The 19,782-nt window shown below is 42.9% G+C and overlaps 1 protein-coding gene across 2 annotated transcripts in view; it reads left to right on the top strand.

The window, feature by feature from the left end:
• Nucleotides 1-19,782, top strand: part of Scfd2 (sec1 family domain containing 2) — a 412,892-nt gene that overhangs the window by 350,610 nt on the left and 42,500 nt on the right. For both annotated transcript variants that reach the window (XM_046460660.2, XM_046460615.2), the window contains exon 6: nucleotides 14,555-14,700. In XM_046460660.2, the coding sequence (XP_046316616.1) occupies nucleotides 14,555-14,700 (146 nt within the window). The remainder of the gene's footprint in view (nucleotides 1-14,554; nucleotides 14,701-19,782) is intronic.

The following is a 19,782-nucleotide window of genomic DNA, read 5'->3' as shown; positions in this document are numbered from 1 at the left end:
TGCACATTTGCTCTTCCCAGTTAGGTACTTCTCAATAGTCGGCTACGTTTGTCCCCAAACCTACTTATGCCAGTTATACTTGTTACTAAATTGCAAAATTTGATTAAATGTTTTCATGTAGTGATAAAATAGAAATTCAGAAAGAAAACTGTTTTAGTGACAAACTTAACTGAATGCTTTTGAAAATAAAGACAAGTCACTTTTTAAAAATGCATTTGTGGGCTGGGGACGTAGCTCAGTGGTAGAGCACTTGCCTATCATGTATGAGGCCCTAGGCTCCATCCTCAGCACCACACAAACAAACAAACAAACAAAATAAACCTTTCAGATTAGGTGTAAATAAGGCAACTATAAAGGATCAAAAGACAATAAATTATAAAAGAATTCTGCCCTCAGATTATGCTGAAGTTCTCTTTAACTGCCAGTTCCATTTTAAATGGAGTAAATGGTATATCAGAAACCACACAAGGTGCATCCTGCATGTTGTTAAGAAAGAACTGTGACCAGCAGACAATGCTCAAAAAAATAGACCTTGGCCTTTCATCAAAGGATTACTAAATGAGAGTATATTTATGTTTTTTTAAATTTTTTTTTAGTTGTTGATAGATCTTTATTTTATTTCTTTATACGTGGTGCTGTGAATCGAACCCAGTGCCTCACACATGCCAGGCAAGGGCACTACCGTTGAGCCACAGCCACAGCCCCAACATTTATGTTTTAATTTAAAAAATACATTTATTTATATGTGTATAAGGATGGATGGATGGATGGATATGGATATGTGCATGAGATATTGATTTTTCGTGCTCCTCTCTTTAAATAACTTTCCCAGTCTCCTGTCTTTCCCAGTCACACTTGAAAAGAGAGCTTCTATTGTTTGCCTTATGTACTTGGCAGGGCCACCTGACTCAGGAGTCATTTTATGTAGTCACATCATTAGAAGATTTTAGATGTGACACCACTTGCTAAAGACTTCTTGGTTTTTATTTTGTTTATTTATTTTCTCATTTAATGAAAGCCCTGAGAAACAAAACTCCATTTTTACAAACAATCATTTCAAAAGAGAGAATAGGCATTGTCACACTGCTGGATGGATGAGGTAGGTTGTGACCTCCCAATGCTCTGCCCTATCCAGCCATGTCAAACCCCCTAGCAGATCTTTTCTCTGACTGGTCCTTCGAGGTGGGCCCCCTGCAGCTTGCAGAGAAGCAGCCAGCAGGGGACAAACAAGAAAGTGGCCTGTGCTTTCAATTCCAGACCAGTTAGAAGGACAAGAAGAACATCCTTGGGCCAGAAGAAAACATGGCCTCATGACCAGGCCTCTTTTTTTTTTTTTTTTTTTTTGAATTTTTAAATATCTTTATTTTATTTTTTTTTTTTTAATTTTTTATTGTGGGTTGTTCAAAACATTACAAATTTCTTGACATATCATATTCCACACTTTGATTCTAGTGGGTTATGAACTCCCACCTTCACCCCATACACAGATTGCAGATTCACATCAGTTACACATCCATTGATTTACATATTGCCATACTAGTGTCTGTTGTGCTCCGCTGCCTTTCCCATCATCCACCCTCCCCCCTCCCCACCTCTCCCCTCCCCTCCCCTCCTCTCTCTCTACCCCCTCCACTGTATAACCCTGAGGGTCTCCTTCCATTACCGTGCAATTTCCCTTCTCTCTCCCTTTCCCTCCCACCTCTCATCCCTGTTAAATGTTAATCTTCTTCTCCTGTTCTTCGTCCCTACTCTGTTCTTAGTTACTTTCCTTATATCAAAGAAGACATTTGGCATTTGTTTTTTAGGGATTGGCTAGCTTCACTTAGCATAATCTGCTCTAATGCCATCCATTTCCCTGTAAATTCTATGATTTTGTCATTTTTTAATGCAGAGTAATACTCCATTGTGTATAAATGCCACATTTTTTTTATCCATTCGTCTATTGAAGGGCATCTAGGTTGGTTCCACAGTCTTGCTATTGTGAACTGTGCTGCTATGAACATCGATGTAGCAGTGTCCCTGTAGCATGCTCTTTTTAGGTCTTTAGGGAATAGACCAAGAAGGGGAATAGCTGGGTCAAATGGTGGCTCCATTCCCAGCTTTCCAAGAAATCTCCATACTGCTTTCCAAATTGGCTGCACCAATCTGCAGTCCCACCAGCAATGTACAAGTGTACCCTTTTCCCCACATCCTCGCCAGCACTTGTTGTTGTTTGACTTCCTAATGGCTGCCAATCTTACTGGAGTGAGATGGTATCTTAGGGTGGTTTTGATTTGCATTTCTCTGACAGCTAGAGATGTTGAGCATTTTTTCATGTACTTGTTGATTGACTGTATGTCCTCCTCTGTGAAGTGTCTGTTCAGGTCCTTGGCCCATTTGTTGATTGGGTTGTTTGTTCTCTTATTGTCTAATTTTTTGAGTTCTTTGTATACTCTGGATATTAGGGCTCTATCTGAAGTGTGAGGAGTAAAGATTTGTTCCCAGGATGTAGGCTCCCTATTTACCTCTCTTATTGTTTCTTTTGCTGAGAAAAAACTTCTTAGTTTGAGTAAGTCCCATTTGTTGATTCTAGTTATTAACTTTTGTGCTATGGGTGTCCTATTGAGGAATTTGGAGCCCGACCCCACCGACTGTAGATCGTAGCCAACTTTTTCTTCTATCAGACGGCGCGTCTCTGATTTGATATCAAGTTCCTTGATCCATTTTGAATTCACTTTTGTGCATGGCGAGAGAAAGGGATTCAGTTTCATTTTGTTGCATATGGATTTCCAGTTTTCCCAGCACCATTTGTTGAAGATGCTATCCTTCCTCCATTGCATGCTTTTAGCCCCTTTATCAAATATAAGATAGTTGTAGTTTTGTGGATTGGTTTCTGTGTCCTCTATTCTGTACCATTGGTCCACACGCCTGTTTTGGTACCAGTACCATGCTGTTTTTGTTACTATTGCTCTGTAGTATAGTTTGAAGTCTGGTATCGCTATACCGCCTGATTCACACTTCTTGCTTAGCATTGTTTTTGCTATTCTGGGTCTTTTATTTTTCCATATGAATTTCATGATTGCTTTCTCTATTTCTACAAGAAATGCCATTGGGATTTTGATTGGCATTGCATTAAACCTATAGAGAACTTTTGGTAATATCGCCATTTTGATGATGTTAGTTCTGCCTATCCATGAACAGGGTATATTTTTCCATCTTCTAAGATCTTCTTCTATTTCTCTCTTTAGGGTTCTGTAGTTTTCATTGTATAAGTCTTTCACCTCTTTTGTTAGGTTGATTCCCAAGTATTTTATTTTTTTTGAAGATATTTTGAATGGAGTGGTTGTCCTCATTTCCATTTCAGAGGATTTGTCGCTGATATACAGGAATGCCTTTGATTTATGTGTGTTGATTTTAAATCCTGCCACTTTGCTGAATTCATTTATTAGCTCTAATAGTTTCTTTGTAGAGCCTTTTGGGTCTGCTAGATATAGAATCATATCATCTGCAAATAGTGATAATTTAATTTCTTCTTTTCCTATTTTTATGCCTTTAATTTCTTTCGTCTGTCTAATTGCTCTGGCCAGTGTTTCGAGAACTATGTTGAAGAGAAGTGGAGAGAGAGGGCATCCCTGTCTTGTTCCAGATTTTAGAGGGAATGCCTTCAGTTTTTCTCCATTCAGAATAATGCTAGCCTGAGGCTTAGCATAGATTGCTTTTACAATATTGAGGTATGTTCCTGTTATCCCTAGTTTTTCTAGAGTTTTGAACATAAAGGGATGCTGTACTTTGTCAAATGCTTTTTCCGCATCTATCGAGATGATCATATGGTTCTTATTTTTAAGTCTATTGATGTGGTGAATAACATTTATTGATTTCCGTATATTGAACCAGCCTTGCATCCCAGGGATGAATCCTACTTGATCATGGTGTACAATTTTTTTGATATGTTTTTGTATCCGATTCGCCAGAATTTTATTGAGGATTTTTGCATCTAGGTTCATTAGAGATATTGGTCTGTAGTTTTCTTTCTTTGAAGTGTCTTTGTCTGGTTTAGGTATCAGGGTGATGTTGGCCTCATAGAATGAATTTGGAAGTTCTCCCTCCTTTTCTATTTCCTGAAGTAGCTTGAAAAGTATTGGTATTAGTTCTTCTTTAAAGGTTTTGTAAAATTCTGCTGTATACCCATCGGGACCTGGGCTTTTCTTAGTTGGTAGTCTTTTGATGGTTTCTTCTATCTCCTCAATTGATATTGGTCTGTTTAGGTTTTCTATATCCTCCTGACTCAATCTGGGCAGATCATATGACTTAAGAAATTTATCTATGCCTTCACTATCTTCTAATTTATTGGAGTATAAGGATTCAAAATAGTTTTTGATTATCTTCTGTATTTCTGAAGTGTCTGTTGTGATATTGCCTTTTTCATCCCGTATGCTAGTAATTTGAGTTCTCTCTCTTCTTCTCTTCACTAGCATCGCTAAGGGTCTGTCGATCTTGTTTATTTTTTCAAAGAACCAACTTTTAGTTTTGTCAATTTTTTCAATTGTTTCTTTTGTTTCGATTTCATTAATTTCAGCTCTGATTTTAATTATTTCTTGCCTTCTACTTCTTTTGCTGTTGTTTTGCTCTTCTTTTTCAAGGATTTTGAGATGAAGTATGAGATCATTTATTTGTTGGTTTTTTCTTTTTTTAAGGAATGAACTCCAAGCAATGAATTTTCCTCTTAGAACTGCTTTCAATGTGTCCCATAGATTCCGATATGTTGTGTCTGTGTTTTCATTTATCTCTAAGAATTTTTTAATTTCCTCCTTGATGTCTTCTATAACCCATTGATCATTCAGTAACCTATTGTTCATTCTCCAATTGATGTATGCTTTTTCCTTCCTTCTTTTATCGTTGATTTTCAGTTTCATTCCATTATGATCAGATAAGATGCATGGTAATATCTCTACTCCTTTATATTGTCTAAGACTTGCCCTGTGACATAATATATGATCTATTTTTGAGAAGGATCCATGTGCTGCTGAGAAAAAAGTGTAACTGCTTGATGTTGGGTGGTATACTCTATATATGTCAATTAGGTCTAGGTTATTAATAGTGTTATTGAGTTCTATAGTTTCCTTATTCAACTTTTGTTTGGAAGATCTGTCCAGTGGCGAGAGAGGTGTGTTGAAGTCTCCCATGATTATGGTGTGGTGGTCTATTAGACTCTTGAACTTGAGAAGAGTTTGTTTAACGAACATAGCTGCACCATTGTTTGGGGCATAAATATTTATGATTGTTATGTCTTGTTGGTGTATGGTTCCCTTAAGCAGTATGTAGTGTCCCTCTTTATCTCTTTTGATTAACTTTGGCTTGAAATCTATTTTATTTGATATGAGTATGGACACTCCTGCTTGTTTCCGAAGTCCATATGAGTGATATGATTTTTCCCAACCTTTCACCTTCAGCCTATGTATGTCTTTTCCTATCAAATGCGTCTCCTGTAGGCAGCATATTGTTGGGTCTTGTTTTGTGATCCATTCTACTAGCCTGTGTCTCTTAATTGGTGAGTTTAAGCCATTAACATTTAGGGTTATTATTGAGATATGGGTTGTTCTTCCAGCCATATTTGTTTATTTCTGTTACTAAACATTGTTTGTTTTCCTCTTTGATTGTTTCCCCCCCCCCTTTACTGTCCTACCTCCCACTGTTGGTTTTCATTGTTATTTTCCATTTCCTCTTCCTGTAATACTTTGGCTAGGATGTTTTGAAGAGATGGTTTTCTAGCTGCGAATTCTTTAAACTTTTGTTTATCGTGGAAGGTTTTAATTTCATTCTCCATCCTGAAGCTTAATTTCGCTGGATACACAATTCTTGGTTGGAACCCATTATCTTTCAGTGTTTGAAATATGTTATTCCAGGATCTTCTAGCTTTCAGAGTCTGTGTTGAAAGATCAGCTGTTATCCTGATTGGCTTGCCCCTAAATGTAATCTGCTTCCTTTCTCTTGTAGCTTTTAAAATTCTCTCCTTATTCTGTATGTTGGGCATCTTCATTATAATGTGTCTAGGTGTGGATCTCTTATGATTTTGCACATTCGGCGTCCTGTAGGCTTCTAGGATTTGGGATTCTGTCTCATTCTTCAAGTCTGGGAAGTTTTCTTGTATTATTTCATGGAATAGACTGCTCATTCCTTTGGTTTGGAGCTCTGTACCTTCCTGTATCCCAATGACTCTTAAGTTTGGTCTCTTAATGTTATCCCATATTTCTTGGATGTTCTGCTCATGGTTTCTTAACAGTCTTGCTGAGCTGTCTATGTTCTTTTCCAGTTGAAATACTTTGTCTTCATTGTCTGATGTTCTATCTTCTAAGTGTTCTACTCTGTTGGTAGTATTCTCCATTGAGTTTTTAAGTTGGTTTATTGCTTCCTGCATTTCTAGGATTTCTGATTGCTTGTTTTTTATAACCTCTATCTCCCTGTATAGTTGATCCTTTGCTTCCTGGATTTGTTTGCGTAATTCGTTGTCGAAGTGATCTTTCATTGTCTGATTTTGCTGTTTAATGTCTTCCTTGATACTCCAGATCATCTGAAGCATGTATATCCTGAATTCTTTATCTGACATTCCATCTGCTGCAGCTGTTACCTCTTCTAAAGTTGCGTTGACCTGCATTGCTTGTGGTCCTTTCTTTCCTTGTCTTTTCATACTGCTTGCGTATCTTTCCTGCAGGTGCGGGCGGCGGCTCTGCTCTCTCCTTATTCCAATTGGGGTGTCGTGGCTACCACGCCGGCAGGTCACTGGGCCTGTTCTGGGAGCTGGTGGCGGCTCTGTTCTGCCCCTACTCCAATTGGGGTGTCGTGTCTGTCGTACCAGCAGGCCACTGGGCCTGTCCTGCTGGTCGGTCGCAGATCTGCCCACCTTTCGGGCACGAGTGGAGGCTCTGCTTTGCCCCTACTCCAATTGGGGTGTCGTGACTACCCCGCCTGCAGGATGCTGGGTCTGTTCCTGGCAAGGGAGGCGACTCTGCTCTGTCCCTACTCCAATTAGGGTGGTGTTTGTACCCCGCCGGCAGGCTCCTGGGCCTGATCCGCCGGTCTGTTGTAGGTCTGCCTACCTTGAAGGCGCGGGCGGCGGATCTGCCCTGCCCCTCCTACCACGCCTGCGGACCCCTGGGCCTGATCTGCAGGTTGATCACTGGTCTGCTCACCCTGCGGGCACGGGTGGCGGTTCCGCTCCACCCCCACTCCAATTGGGGTCACGTGACCACCACACCGGCAGGGCCTGATCCGGGCGTGGGATAAGGATCTGCTCTGCCCCTACTCGAGTTGGGGTGACGTGTGTACCACACTGGCAGGCCACTGGGCCTGACCCGCCAGGCTGTCACAGATCTGTTTACCTTGCAAGCGCGAAGGGCGGCTCTGCCCTGCCCCTCCTACCACGCCCATGTACTACTGGGTCGTGGGTCTGCCGACCTGGCGGGTGTGGGTGGCGGCTCCGCTCCGCCCCCTCTCCAGTTGGGGTCACGCGGTCACCACGCTGGCGAGCCGCTGGGCCTGCTCCGGGGGCTGGCGGCGGCCCGGCTCCTTCCCTCCGGCTCGAGGACAAATTGAGGAGACTCGGGTGACTGAGCCTCACCCCCCTTACCAGAAGACCAACTGCTTATGTCACCGCTGGTATTGATGAAGATCTCTCCTCCACCGCTTTCTGCTGACATCAGATCTCTGCCATGTTGGTATCCTATGCGAATGGCAGCATTTCGTTCCCCTTGCCAGGCAACCCAAGCAATGGGTGAGTCCTGACCTGCCCTCAGCAGGACCCGGACCGAGACACAGTTTCCGCGGGCTCCTAGCCCCGATCCAGGGAAGTTCCGGGAGCCGGAACTCGGCCGCTCCGTGCTCGGTGTAAGCTCCTATAAGTGTAGGCTCCAAGAAGCAGCCCCCGCGGGCTCAGTTCCGGGAGCCGGAATTCGGCCGCTTAGTGTTTGGTGTATGCTCTGATAGTAGCAGGGTCCAAGAAGCAGCCTCCGCGGGCTCCGCAGCCCTGAGCCAGGGCGGTTCCGGGACGGTTCCGGGAGCCGGAACTCGGCCGCTCTGTGCTCGGTGTAAGCTCCTATAAGTGTAAGCTCCAAGAAGCAGTCCCCGCGGGCTCAGTTCCGGGAGCTGGAATTCGGCTTCTTGGTGTTTCGTGTTTGCTCTGATATTAGCAGGGTCCAAGAAGCAGCCTCCGCAGGCTCCGCAGCCCGGAGCCAGGGCGGTTCCGGGACGGTTCCGGGAGCCGGGACTTGGCCGCCCCGCGCTCCGTGTTCACTCCGATAAGATCAGATTTTAAGAAGCCCCCAGGCGCTGAACCCTAGCAATCTGTCTGCAAGCCGCAGGCGAATTGCAGCCTGAAATTACCTGTTCTATGGCTGAATGAGCTGCGGTCAGTCAAAAACAGGTGTGGTGACGTCAGTTTACCAACATGGTGGCTGCTGGCCTCCTCTGTGGTCTGACCGGTGTGGAGAACCGAGATGGACCGCTTCCTTCCCTGTCTCGAACCCAGAATTCAGCCCTGAGTGCGGTGCTTGCGCGTCTGGCAGAAACTGCAGCGCTGTAACCCTGCGTCTCTATCCCAGCGCGCCTTGCAGACTCTAGCCGCGGGGCGATTTGCTGAATAAGCAGTATTACCCTCCGTGCGACAAACCTCTCGCGTTTGAGTCCCCGTAGCCGATCCTCATGCGATGGAAATCCTTCCTCCAGGTTCCGGCGCACCCCACTATTGCTGGAAATTCCTAACAAGATATCCTTTAGCCGTCCTGACTTGTCATACTCCCACACAGTGAAGCAGCACACGGGGGTAATGCACTCCCCTCGCCGCCATCTTCCCTCCTATGACCAGGCCTCTTGACCCTACCTTTTTCCAAAGTTATGAGGGGCCAGAAAAACTTTTAGAACTATGAGGAGAATAATATCAGTAAATAGGGAGACATTTCAAATCCTAATCTAGCCACGCTCCCTGCTTTTCAGCACATGTAGCCACACAAGTAACTGTGCCCTGTGTTTAATCGTTTAATCTGCGTGTGTGTGTGTGTGTGTATGTGAATGTGTATGTGTGTAAGGCCTTAGATAAGAGCTACTTCAGTTCCAGTCCAGACTGAGACAAGTCTCCCATACAAGATGCTTTATTTGCTTTATTTTCTTGAATTCACAAGGAATAAAATCAAACCATGGAAACAATGAAAAGATGTCCCAAGAACCACAAACCTTCAAGACCATTTTGTACAGAATAGAATATCTCAGCCACATAGAGGAAGGAGCAGAGCTTCATTCCAGCCATCCCAAGAGGATCGCTAAGTGATTCAGCCTGCTTTCCATTTTAACCTTGTTGTGGCTGAAAATGTGGCCCACCGTGTACAGAGCCATGGAAACCACCGTTCTGCCTCTGCTGAAGGCAATGGACTTGAGTAAATGGAGAAGGGTGGGAGGGGAGGGCAGGGAGGTGGGCATGACACAGGAGCCCTGCTTTGTTACTCTGAGGAGTAACTGGACCCCTGCCCAAGAGATGCCAGGCCACAGAGAAAGAAACTGCAAGAATGAGTCATCCCCTCCCCCATTTGGGAAGAAAACAGGAGCCTCCCTTATCAAGAGGTAGGCAACTAAAGTACACAGACTATGCTTAGCTAAAGGCTAGGATCAGCTTCTGTTTTATTACCTATTTAACTAAGTGGATTAAATGGAGTTCACTGGAATTGTACACTTAAGAGTTCCCTTACAAAATGCTGTTATCTCAGGAACTGGCTTAATAAAGCAGGCTGTCAGGGGCTTATTAGAAGTAACTGAATACAGCACCGTACAGAGCAAAGATTCAAAAGAGCCCACACAGCCAGTCCTGGGAAACCTCACACCTTGTGTGACCAAGGGAGAAGGGCCAGGGTCTAGACCTGAACCGCCAACTAGCATCTGCTCCCAGGACAGGCCCAGGTCTTCCCAGGAAGAGAGGCATTTACCATTCCCTCCATTTTAAAAGTGTTTCTTTAGCTTGGTAGTGAATTAAGTATTTTATTAAAAAAAAAAAGTGTGTTGGGGGGGTACTATCGATTTTTTATATGTATGATCTTAACACATCTGAGACAGCAGTCAGTACTGGGAATTCACAGAACCACCTTTGGAGAGGGCCTGCAAGGATTTGAATCTCAGGTTTACCATTGACTCGAGAAACAACCTTGTGGAACTTCTCTATGGCTCACTTTCTCCATCTACAAAATGGGAATGACAGCAGTATCTGATGGGTTTCTGTGGAGGTTAAACATGCTAATATGAATAAATTTCTTAGAATAGTTCCTAGCATAGAGTGAGCATTCCATGATTATAGGGATTACTATCCTCTCAGAAAATAACTCACCCCACTTAATAGCTTTTGTATCCACATCCCCTCTTATCTGTTAATTTCATCGTGAACTTGAAATGAGCAGCCTTCAAGGATGAGACTTTGAGTGGTGGGAGGCCATGTACATGGACAGCTCAGGTCTGTAGACAGGGACATTTTGGACCCTGGCCCTGCTGGTGGTAGCAATATGTGATCTCCCACAAGATATTTATCTTCTCTGACCATATTTCTAAAGAGTTTGCACGTTTAACTTTCAATTTGGGTAAATAGATTTTCTAGTGAAGATTAATTAGGAAAAATGCCTAAAGACTGAAAAAAACAAATCCCCTTCACCTAGTGTCGCCAAAGCATGCACATCCTTGCACACTTCTTTGGGGATAACAGATGAATTAGAGTTAACGATTTGGATGGAAGTTGCCCTGGTACGGCTGGTTTGAACAATGGACGTAATTGGCTATTTTTCAGGGGACTTTTACTTTATTAGTCAATTTTGGACTTTTTGTTTTCCTTCCAGCAATTTGACAGTTTTATTTTCCTGTTGAATTCATTTGAGCTCAATTCACCAGAACCTATAAACACTTCTTTCAAACAACCTGCTTCACTGTTGACTTTAATTGTTGCTTTTGCTTAACTTCAGTGTACAATCAACAACTTCCATGTATAATCTAGAATTTTTAGTAAATAATCTTTAGTCTAGCTGATGATTCTATTACACTCAGCTTAATGAGTAAATATACTCCTCACTTTCCAAAAAATTAAGCCATATAAAAAAATTGGATAAATTTCTCAATTCTATAGAAAGTGAATTGATTTAAATAAAAAAATGTCACTCTGTTAGATAGGTTGTCTTTTAGAGAAATAAAACACTTTACATAGTATTAGAACTAGTATCATTTTCTTTCTCCTTAGTTTTGTGCCTTTTTTATTTGAAATAGCAATACATACTCTAGATCTTTAGATATCATTGATATAATTTCTGACATCTTAAATGGTTCAGTCTGAGAATTTGTAAGAAGAAAGCTCTTGATTTAGTGAGAAGCCATTCCCTTCCAGGACTTCTTCTGGTTGATTGGTGCCTGATGCACAGACTATTGTGTCTTACCAAGGACAAGCATGGTGTGATGTCATTCAATGGTCTGTACCTGTGGATCTGAGCTTTTCTTGGTGATGAACCTCTTTAGGAATCAGGAGGAAGTTATGAATGTGTCCCTTAGAAAACTGCACACGTGCTCCTTCTCACAAAGTTTGGCATTGGGTTCCAGGGAGTAAGAACATGTGACCCCTGAATCCTCTCGATCAGCTGGCTCCCTTCCAGCCCCTGCAGTTCATAGATCCATGTGTGTAGGGTCTATTGAACACAGGGATGTTTTTTTCTCACTGGGCTATGATTTGGGTGTGGGTTGTCCTCCAGGGTCATGTGTTAGAAGTTTGGTCTCCAATGTGGTGATATAACTAGGGGTAAAACTGTAAAGAGGTAAGACCCAGTGGAAGGTTATTAGGTCATTAGGGGCATTGACCTTGGAAGGGATTAATACTGGTTTTACAGAGAGAGAGTTCTCAAAATAGCAAGTTGTTATTAAAGGAAAAATACTGGTCTCTCCTCATTCTCTGGCTTCTCCTCTCAACATGTGATCTTTTCCTCTCATACATTCTCCCACCATGATGCCATCATCTGCCATGTTGTGGTATAGCTAAAGAGCCCCTTGTCAGAGGCTGAACAGAGAGATTCTCCAAATATTAGATTTCCAGCCCAAACCTATGAGCTAAATAAACCCTTTTTCTTTATAAAGTTTCCAGTCCCCAGTATTTCATTATGACAATAAAAAATGGATTAGCACAACTATACTTTGATTTTTTTTTTCTTAATGGTAATGAGTCAGATGTTTCTGGAAGCAAGAAGACAAAGATTAGACACAGGATTTTTGTCCTCCCTTTGAGAGTTATTATATAAAATGTCACACAGTCATTAAGAGCATGGACTCAGCTACCTGTGTGTTACCTTGCTACTTGATAGAGTTGGGTTCTTTTGAATGCTTCTATAAATGTTAGATAAATTCCTTTTTAAGTTTAAGCTTGTTTGATTCTATAATTTCTCCCTAAAAAACAAGTTCTCTAATCAAAATCAACAAGTGTCTCTTCACTTTATACTAAGTAGGATAGCTATAATCAAGAAAATGGATAATTTGGATAACAAACAGATAAAGCTAAACCCTCTTATACTCCTGTTGGGAATGTCAAATAGTGCAGTCACTTTCGAAAACAGTCTGCAGTTCTTCAAAAATTTCAACACAGAGTTGTCATATGACCCAGCAGTTCTATTTCTAGGTAAATACCCAAGAGAAAAATGTGTATCCACTCAAAAAATTGTACATGCAAAACTAACATTTGGTAGAGCCATGGAAACCACCATTCTGCCTCGGCTAAAGGCAATGGACTTGAGTAAATGGAGAAGGGTGGGAGGGGAGATCAGGGAGGGTGGGCATGATACAGGAGCCCTGTATCCCTTAATTGAAGAATGGGTATATAAAATGTAGAATGAGTATATTCAATGAAATATGGTAGGCAATAAAAAGGAATGACACACTGATACACAGTACAACTTGGATGAACCCTGAAAACATGGTAAATGAAATAAGCCAGTCACAAAATGTCACATATTCTATGATTCTATTTATATGAAATGTTCAGAATTGGTAAATCCATAGACAGAAAGCACTTTGGTGGTTGCCAGGGTGTAGTGGAAGGGAAAAATTGGGATTTATTACTGACAGTTGTGTAGTTTCTTGTTGGGACAATAGAAGCTATTCTAAAATTGATTGTGAGGGTGATGGTCTTATACTAAAAGCTTATTGGATTGTGCACTTTAAATAGGGAATGATTTACATATTAATAAAGCTATTACCAAACAACAATGACAAAGGAGAGGACAGCTCTGGGTGCAGCCTGCCTAGGTTCAATTGCAGTGGCAGCTCTGGAGTCAAGGATTTGAGACAAGGATTTGAGTGCAGTTACTGCATTTGTAAAGGTAGCCCCTGATCACAATGAGCCAGCAGGGAAGGAAGGAAGGCTGATCAAGGGGACGTTCATGAATGAGTTTCTGCTGTGGGTGGCTGATCCCCTCAGAAAGGCTATGGAGACCACAACTCAAAAGTGTCCCTGCAAGGGGTGAGAAAGTAGAGTTATTTCTATGTATATGGACTGTCCAGCACTTCCAGTCTGCACCTGTGCAGGTTTGACACTCTTACAACCAGAGAAAACTCCAGATGAGGAGAACTAGAGACAAAGATGAGGGACAGAGACGGAGACAGACAGACATGCAGGAACTTGAGCTAGAAAGCACTCAAAGTGCCTAAGAACTGTTCAGCAAACCTACAGGTGACATGAGGGGTGACACTGCAGATATGGACAGGATTTTGATAATGTCCACTTATGGGAGTGTTATCTAACCTACACCTCAGTTCCTGCATCCTCAAGATGAAGAACATAATTGCTCCTACCTCACCAGGGCGATGTGAGAAGTAATGAGTCAGTGCTCATCTGATGTAAATAAGAGGGTCAAGAATACACATTTTAATCTTTCTCCATTTTAAAAACTTCTGTCTTATTCTTGATCTTTTCTCTTCTGAATGAGCTTCTAACAAAATAGAGAGTGAGTCCATCTAATTCAAAAGGAAATAGAATGAATGCCAAGAACACTCTGTGAGGCCCCTTTGTGTCTCCTCAGCTCTGAATGGCTGCCTTTTGAAATATCCTTATGCTTTGTTAGTACATCAGACAGATGCCCATCCCAGAAAGTTCTGCTATTGGAGCAACTCTATTATCTTTTTTCAGTCTTTCTGTCTGACTTTATGGAAACAGTTAGTGGGATTCAAGCAAGAGAGCTTCATAAGGGGTCTCTTATATTTTCCTTTGAGGCTCCTTAGACATTCCCAAAGCTGTATTCTGAAGAGTGCAGCCCCTAGGGAGTTTCTTTCTATGAACCGTCTGCAGTGTAGGGGTCTAAGCCAGTGGCTATGACCCCAAGCATTCTGAGCACCACTTCTGTCAGAGGCATTTAGACTCAATATGTTTTGTTGCTCATGTGTGATTGAAACAGCCCAGTTGGTAAACAGCCAGGGCAAAATGGGGTTTTTAAAAAATTCCCAACTGTATTATCAAGCTCAAGCTGTCATGAAGAAAACTTAATTTAAAAATTTGCTCACCTAAGAAAATATTTCTGGATTGTTTCAGGCTGTGACTCTTCAATTAACCTGACATCTCACAAATCCAAAATTGCCGTGGATGAGCTCTTCAGTACTCTTCGGGACATTGCCGGAGCTCGGAGTCTCATGAAACAGTTCAAGTCTGTGTGTGTCCCTGGGAATCACGGCCACCAGGCAAGTGCATGTGCCCTAAAGTGACTGTCTAATTGGTTGCACTTTGAGGATTCAAAGGCTACAACTATACGTACGGAAAGCCTTCATTTTAATTCCTAAGATGAGGGGTTCTTTCTAGATGAACGCCTATTCCCTTTTAGTTCTGGGCTTGGGTTCCACTGACTCTGAAAGCCTCTCAATTCACTTGTACCCTAGGAGGGATGCAGTAGGATGAGCACTGGATTGGGACTCACTCATAGTTTGTTGTTTTTTGTTTTTGTTTTTGTTTTTTTTTTTTGGTGGAGGGTAACCAGGAATTGAACTCGGGGGCACTCAACCACTGAGCCAAATTCCCAACCCTATTTTGTATTTTATTTAAATACAGAGTCTCACTGAGTTGCTTAGCACCTTGCTTTTGCTGAGGCTGGCTTTGAACTCATAATCCTCCTGCCTCAGCTTCCAGAGCACCTGGGATTACAAGCATGCACCACTGCACCCAGCACATCCATAGTTTATTGACTGTGGGTCTGTCATAGGCTTATTTTATAGCCCTAGGCAAGTGTTTTGGTTTCTTTGGGAGGTGCCAAATGAAGGACTGCCCCTAGATGAGTCCTAAGTTTCTGGATCTAAACAGTCTATAAACATTTTGAACAATCAGAATAATAAAAATACTTAAAAATTATATAATAAGGAAAAAGAAGTTTGTGAGGGGCAAATACTTATTATTAAAACCCCCTCAGGGCTGTCTGAGGAGAGTAAGAGAACATCAAAGAATGTTTTGACCATTGAGTAGGAAGATAGTATGAGAAACCAATATTAAAATGAAACTCAGTGTGGGGAATGCACAGAAGAAGCCAGAGGGGAGCTCAAGGAGTGAAAAAAAGCTGTAGCCATGGAGCATGGGGAGTCTCTCTAAGGTTCCTGGTGACCAAGCCTGAGCTTCCAGGGAAGGAGAGATGTTTCTGATGGAAAATATCATGAATTTTGACTGTGGGAATCTTCTCATCTTCCCATGAAATCTTTAGTAAAATCCACTGCATTTGATAAAACTTCTTAGAGAGCTGAATGTGCTCTTAATGAGGACTGTGTCACAGTGAGAAGCTAAGCTTCAGAAAGTCTGCTCTATAAGGGGGTGTATAGACAAGCTAACATTCCCCATGACAGCTAGCACATCCTGATTCTCCCCCGTGTGTTCCTATAGCAGCTGAAGTTCCTAAGTACAGCATTCTGCACTTAGTTTTTCCTTGGATTCCAATAAGTAAGCCAAAGAGGCATCATCCGAGACCCGGGAAAGTCAACTGACCTACCACGGGCACACAGTGACCAGCGGCAGATTCTGGGTCTTTGCAGCCAACACAAAAAACTCCTGCTCCTCTGTACTATGGTTCTCATGGAGGTTCTAGAAGTATTGATTGATGGTGCTGATGGTCACCCAAAATCACTTGCCACTATACTGAAGACCATAGAAACTGGCACCTGACTTAGAAACAAAGATCTAAGGATAGCACTGCCACAAAATACAATCACTTAGATCACTAATCACATGCAGTTTTGTCATTTAAAAAAAAATCAGCAATTTAAATATTTCCGTATGGATTAGTTCCAAAAGAATGATAGAACTGGTGATGTACGATAAAGTTTAGGCCAAAGAAGTCAAGAAGCAAATAACTGCTATAGTTAGAAAGAGGAAATAAACCACTAATTTAATGAGGTCTTTTCCGTTTTCTGATCATCGTGGTAAGTGATTTGGCCTGCTTCATTCACATACACATGCATTAGCTATAAACCTTGAGCGTCATGTGGACAATGATGAGCAGTCCAGATGGATTCCTTGCTGCCAGTCCTCCAGGCCTCAGAACTCTGTCCTCTGTCATAGCCTGTTGCATCTACCTCCCCTTATAGGGAATCAGTAACATCAACACACTCACCAAAGACCCTAGATGGCCACTATCAGGAAGTGGGGGGTGGGGCGGGATAAAGTGTGCTACGAACACATAGTGAAATACTGCACAGCCATAAAACAAATGGGCTTAAGCTTGGTATGCTGGCAAGGGCCATATGGAATCTCTGTCCCAAGGTCTGATTCTTGGGAAAGTCCAACTACAATAGGTTCATGATTCATTAGGTGGAGAAAAACATTACAGATCATTCTGTAAAGCATTATCCTACTTCATAAAGATATAATAAAATAAAAATATATATGAGTATGTATGTTTAATAAGTCTTTAAAATTTTGGGAAAAAAATATAATACATGGTCTCCTGGTAGGGGGGGTGAGGCACAGACACCCGAGTCTCTCTCGATTTGTCGTCGAGCCAGAGGGGAGGAGCCGGGCTGCTGCCAGCGCCCTGAGCAGGCCCAGCGGCTCGCTGGCGTGGTGACCCCGTGACCCCAATTGGAGAGGGGGCGGAGCGGAGCCGCCACCCGCGCCCGCAAGGTGGGCAGACCCCCGACCCAGTGGTACACGGGCGTGGTAGGAAGGGCAGGGCAGAGCCACTGCCCGCACTTGCAAGGTAAGCAGACCTGTGACAGACTGGCGGGTCAGGCCCAGCAGCCTGCCAGCGTGGTACACACGTCACCCCAACTGGAGTAGGGGCAGAGCAGATCCTTCGCCCACGCCCGGATCAGGCCCTGCCGGTGTGGTGGTCACGTGACCCCAATTGGAGTGGGGGCGGAGCGGAACCGCCACCCATGCCCGCAGGGTGAGCAGACTTGTGACCAACCTGCAGATCAGGCACAGCGGTCCACAGGCGTGGTAGGAGGGGCAGGGCAGAGCCGCCGCCCGTGCCTGCAAGGTAGGCAGACCTGCAACAGACCAGCGGATCAGGCCCAGGAGCCTGCCGGCGTGGTAGCAGAGTCGCCACCCGTGCCAGGAACAGGCCCAGCGACCTGCCGGCGGGGTAGTCACGACACCCCAATTGGAGTAGGGGCACAGCAGAGCCACCACCCGTGCCCGAAAGGTGGGCAGATCTGCGACCAACCAGCGGGACAGGCCCAGTGGCCTGCCGGTATGACAGACACGTCACCCCATTTGGAGTAGGGGCAGAGTAGAGCCGCCGCCCACGCCTGCAGGGTAGGCAAACCTGCAACCGACCGGCGGATCAGGCCCGGTGGCCTGCCGGCGTGGTACACTCGTCACCCCAATTGGAGTAGGGGCAGAACAGAGCCGCCGCCAGCGCCCAGAACAGGCCCAGTGACCTGCCGGCGTGGTAGTCACGACACCCCAATTGGAATAAGGAGAGAGCAGAGCCGCCGCCCGCGCCTGCAGGAAAGAAACACAAGCAGTATGAAAAGACAAGGAAAGAAAGGACCACAAGCAGTGCAGGTCAACGCAACTTTAGAAGAGGTAACAGCTGCAGCAGATGGAATGTCAGATAAAGAATTCAGGATATACATGCTTCAGATGATCTGGAGTATCAAGGAAGACATTAGACAGCAAAATCAGACAATGAAAGATCACTTCGACAATGAATTACGCAAACAAATCCAGGAAGCAAAGGATCAACTATACAGGGAGATAGAGGTTATAAAAAACAAACAAACAGAAATCCTAGAAATGCAGGAAGCAATAAACCAACTTAAAAACTCAATGGAGAATACTACCAGCAGAGTAGAACACTTAGAAGATAGAACATCAGACAATGAAGACAAAGTATTTCAACTGGAAAAGAACATAGACAGCTCAGCAAGACTGTTAAGAAACCATGAGCAGAACATCCAAGAAATATGGGATAACATTAAGAGACCAAACTTAAGAGTCATTGGGATACAGGAAGGTACAGAGCTCCAAACCAAAGGAATGAGCAGTCTATTCAATGAAATAATACGAGAAAACTTCCCAGAGTTGAAGAATGAGACAGAATCCCAAATCCTAGAAGCCTACAGGACGCTGAATGTGCAAAATCATAAGAGATCCACACCTAGACACATTATAATGAAGATGCCCAACATACAGAATAAGGAGAGAATTTTAAAAGCTACAAGAGAAAGGAAGCAGATTACATTTAGGGGTAAGCCAATCAGGATAACAGCTGACCTTTCAACACAGACTCTGAAAGCTAGAAGATCCTGGAATAACATATTTCAAACACTGAAAGAAAATGGGTTCCAACCAAGAATTGTGTATCCAGCGAAATTAAGCTTCAGGATGGAAGATGAAATTAAAACCTTCCACGATAAACAAAAGTTTAAAGAATTCGCAGCAAGAAAACCATCTCTTCAAAACATCCTCGCCAAAACATTACAGGAAGAGGAAATGGAAAATAACAATGAAAACCAACAGTGGGAGGTAGGACAGTAAAGGGGGGGAAAATAGTCAAAGAGGAAAACAAACCATGTTTAGTAACAGAAATAAACAAATATGGCTGGAAGAACAACCCATATCTCAATAATAACCCGAAATGTTAATGGCTTAAACTCACCAATTAAGAGACACAGGCTAGTAGAATGGATCACAAAACAAGACCCAACAATATGATGCCTACAGGAGACGCATTTGATAGAAAAAGACATACATAGGCTGAAGGTGAAAGGTTGGGAAAAATCATATCACTCATATGGACTTCGGAAACAAGCAGGAGTGTCCATACTCATATCAAATAAAATAGATTTCAAGCCAAAGTTAATCAAAAGGGATAAAGAGGGACACTACATACTGCTTAAGGGAACCATACACCAACAAGACATAACAATCATAAATATTTATGCCCCAAACAATGGTGCAGCTATGTTCGTCAAACAAACTCTTCTCAAGTTCAAGAGTCTAATAGACCACCATACCATAATCATGGGAGACTTCAACACACCTCTCTCGCCACTGGACAGATCTTCCAAACAAAAGTTGAATAAGGAAACTATAGAACTCAATAACACAATTAATAACCTAGACTTAATTGACATATATAGAATATACCACCCAACATCAAGCAGTTACACTTTTTTCTCAGCAGCACATGGATCCTTCTCAAAAATAGATCATATATTATGTCACAGGGCAACTCTTAGACAATATAAAGGAGTAGAGCTAATACCATGCATCTTATCTGATCATAATGGAATGAAACTGAAAATCAACGATAAAAGAAGGAAGGAAAAAGCATACAT

Source organism: Marmota monax, unplaced genomic scaffold, assembly GCF_021218885.2.
Source record: "Marmota monax isolate L192 unplaced genomic scaffold, Marmota_monax_Labrador192_F-V1.1 WCK01_AAM20220418_F8-fsc00025, whole genome shotgun sequence".
NCBI classification, from domain to species: domain Eukaryota; kingdom Metazoa; phylum Chordata; class Mammalia; order Rodentia; family Sciuridae; genus Marmota; species Marmota monax.
This window is presented reverse-complemented; position numbering and strand designations above follow the sequence as displayed.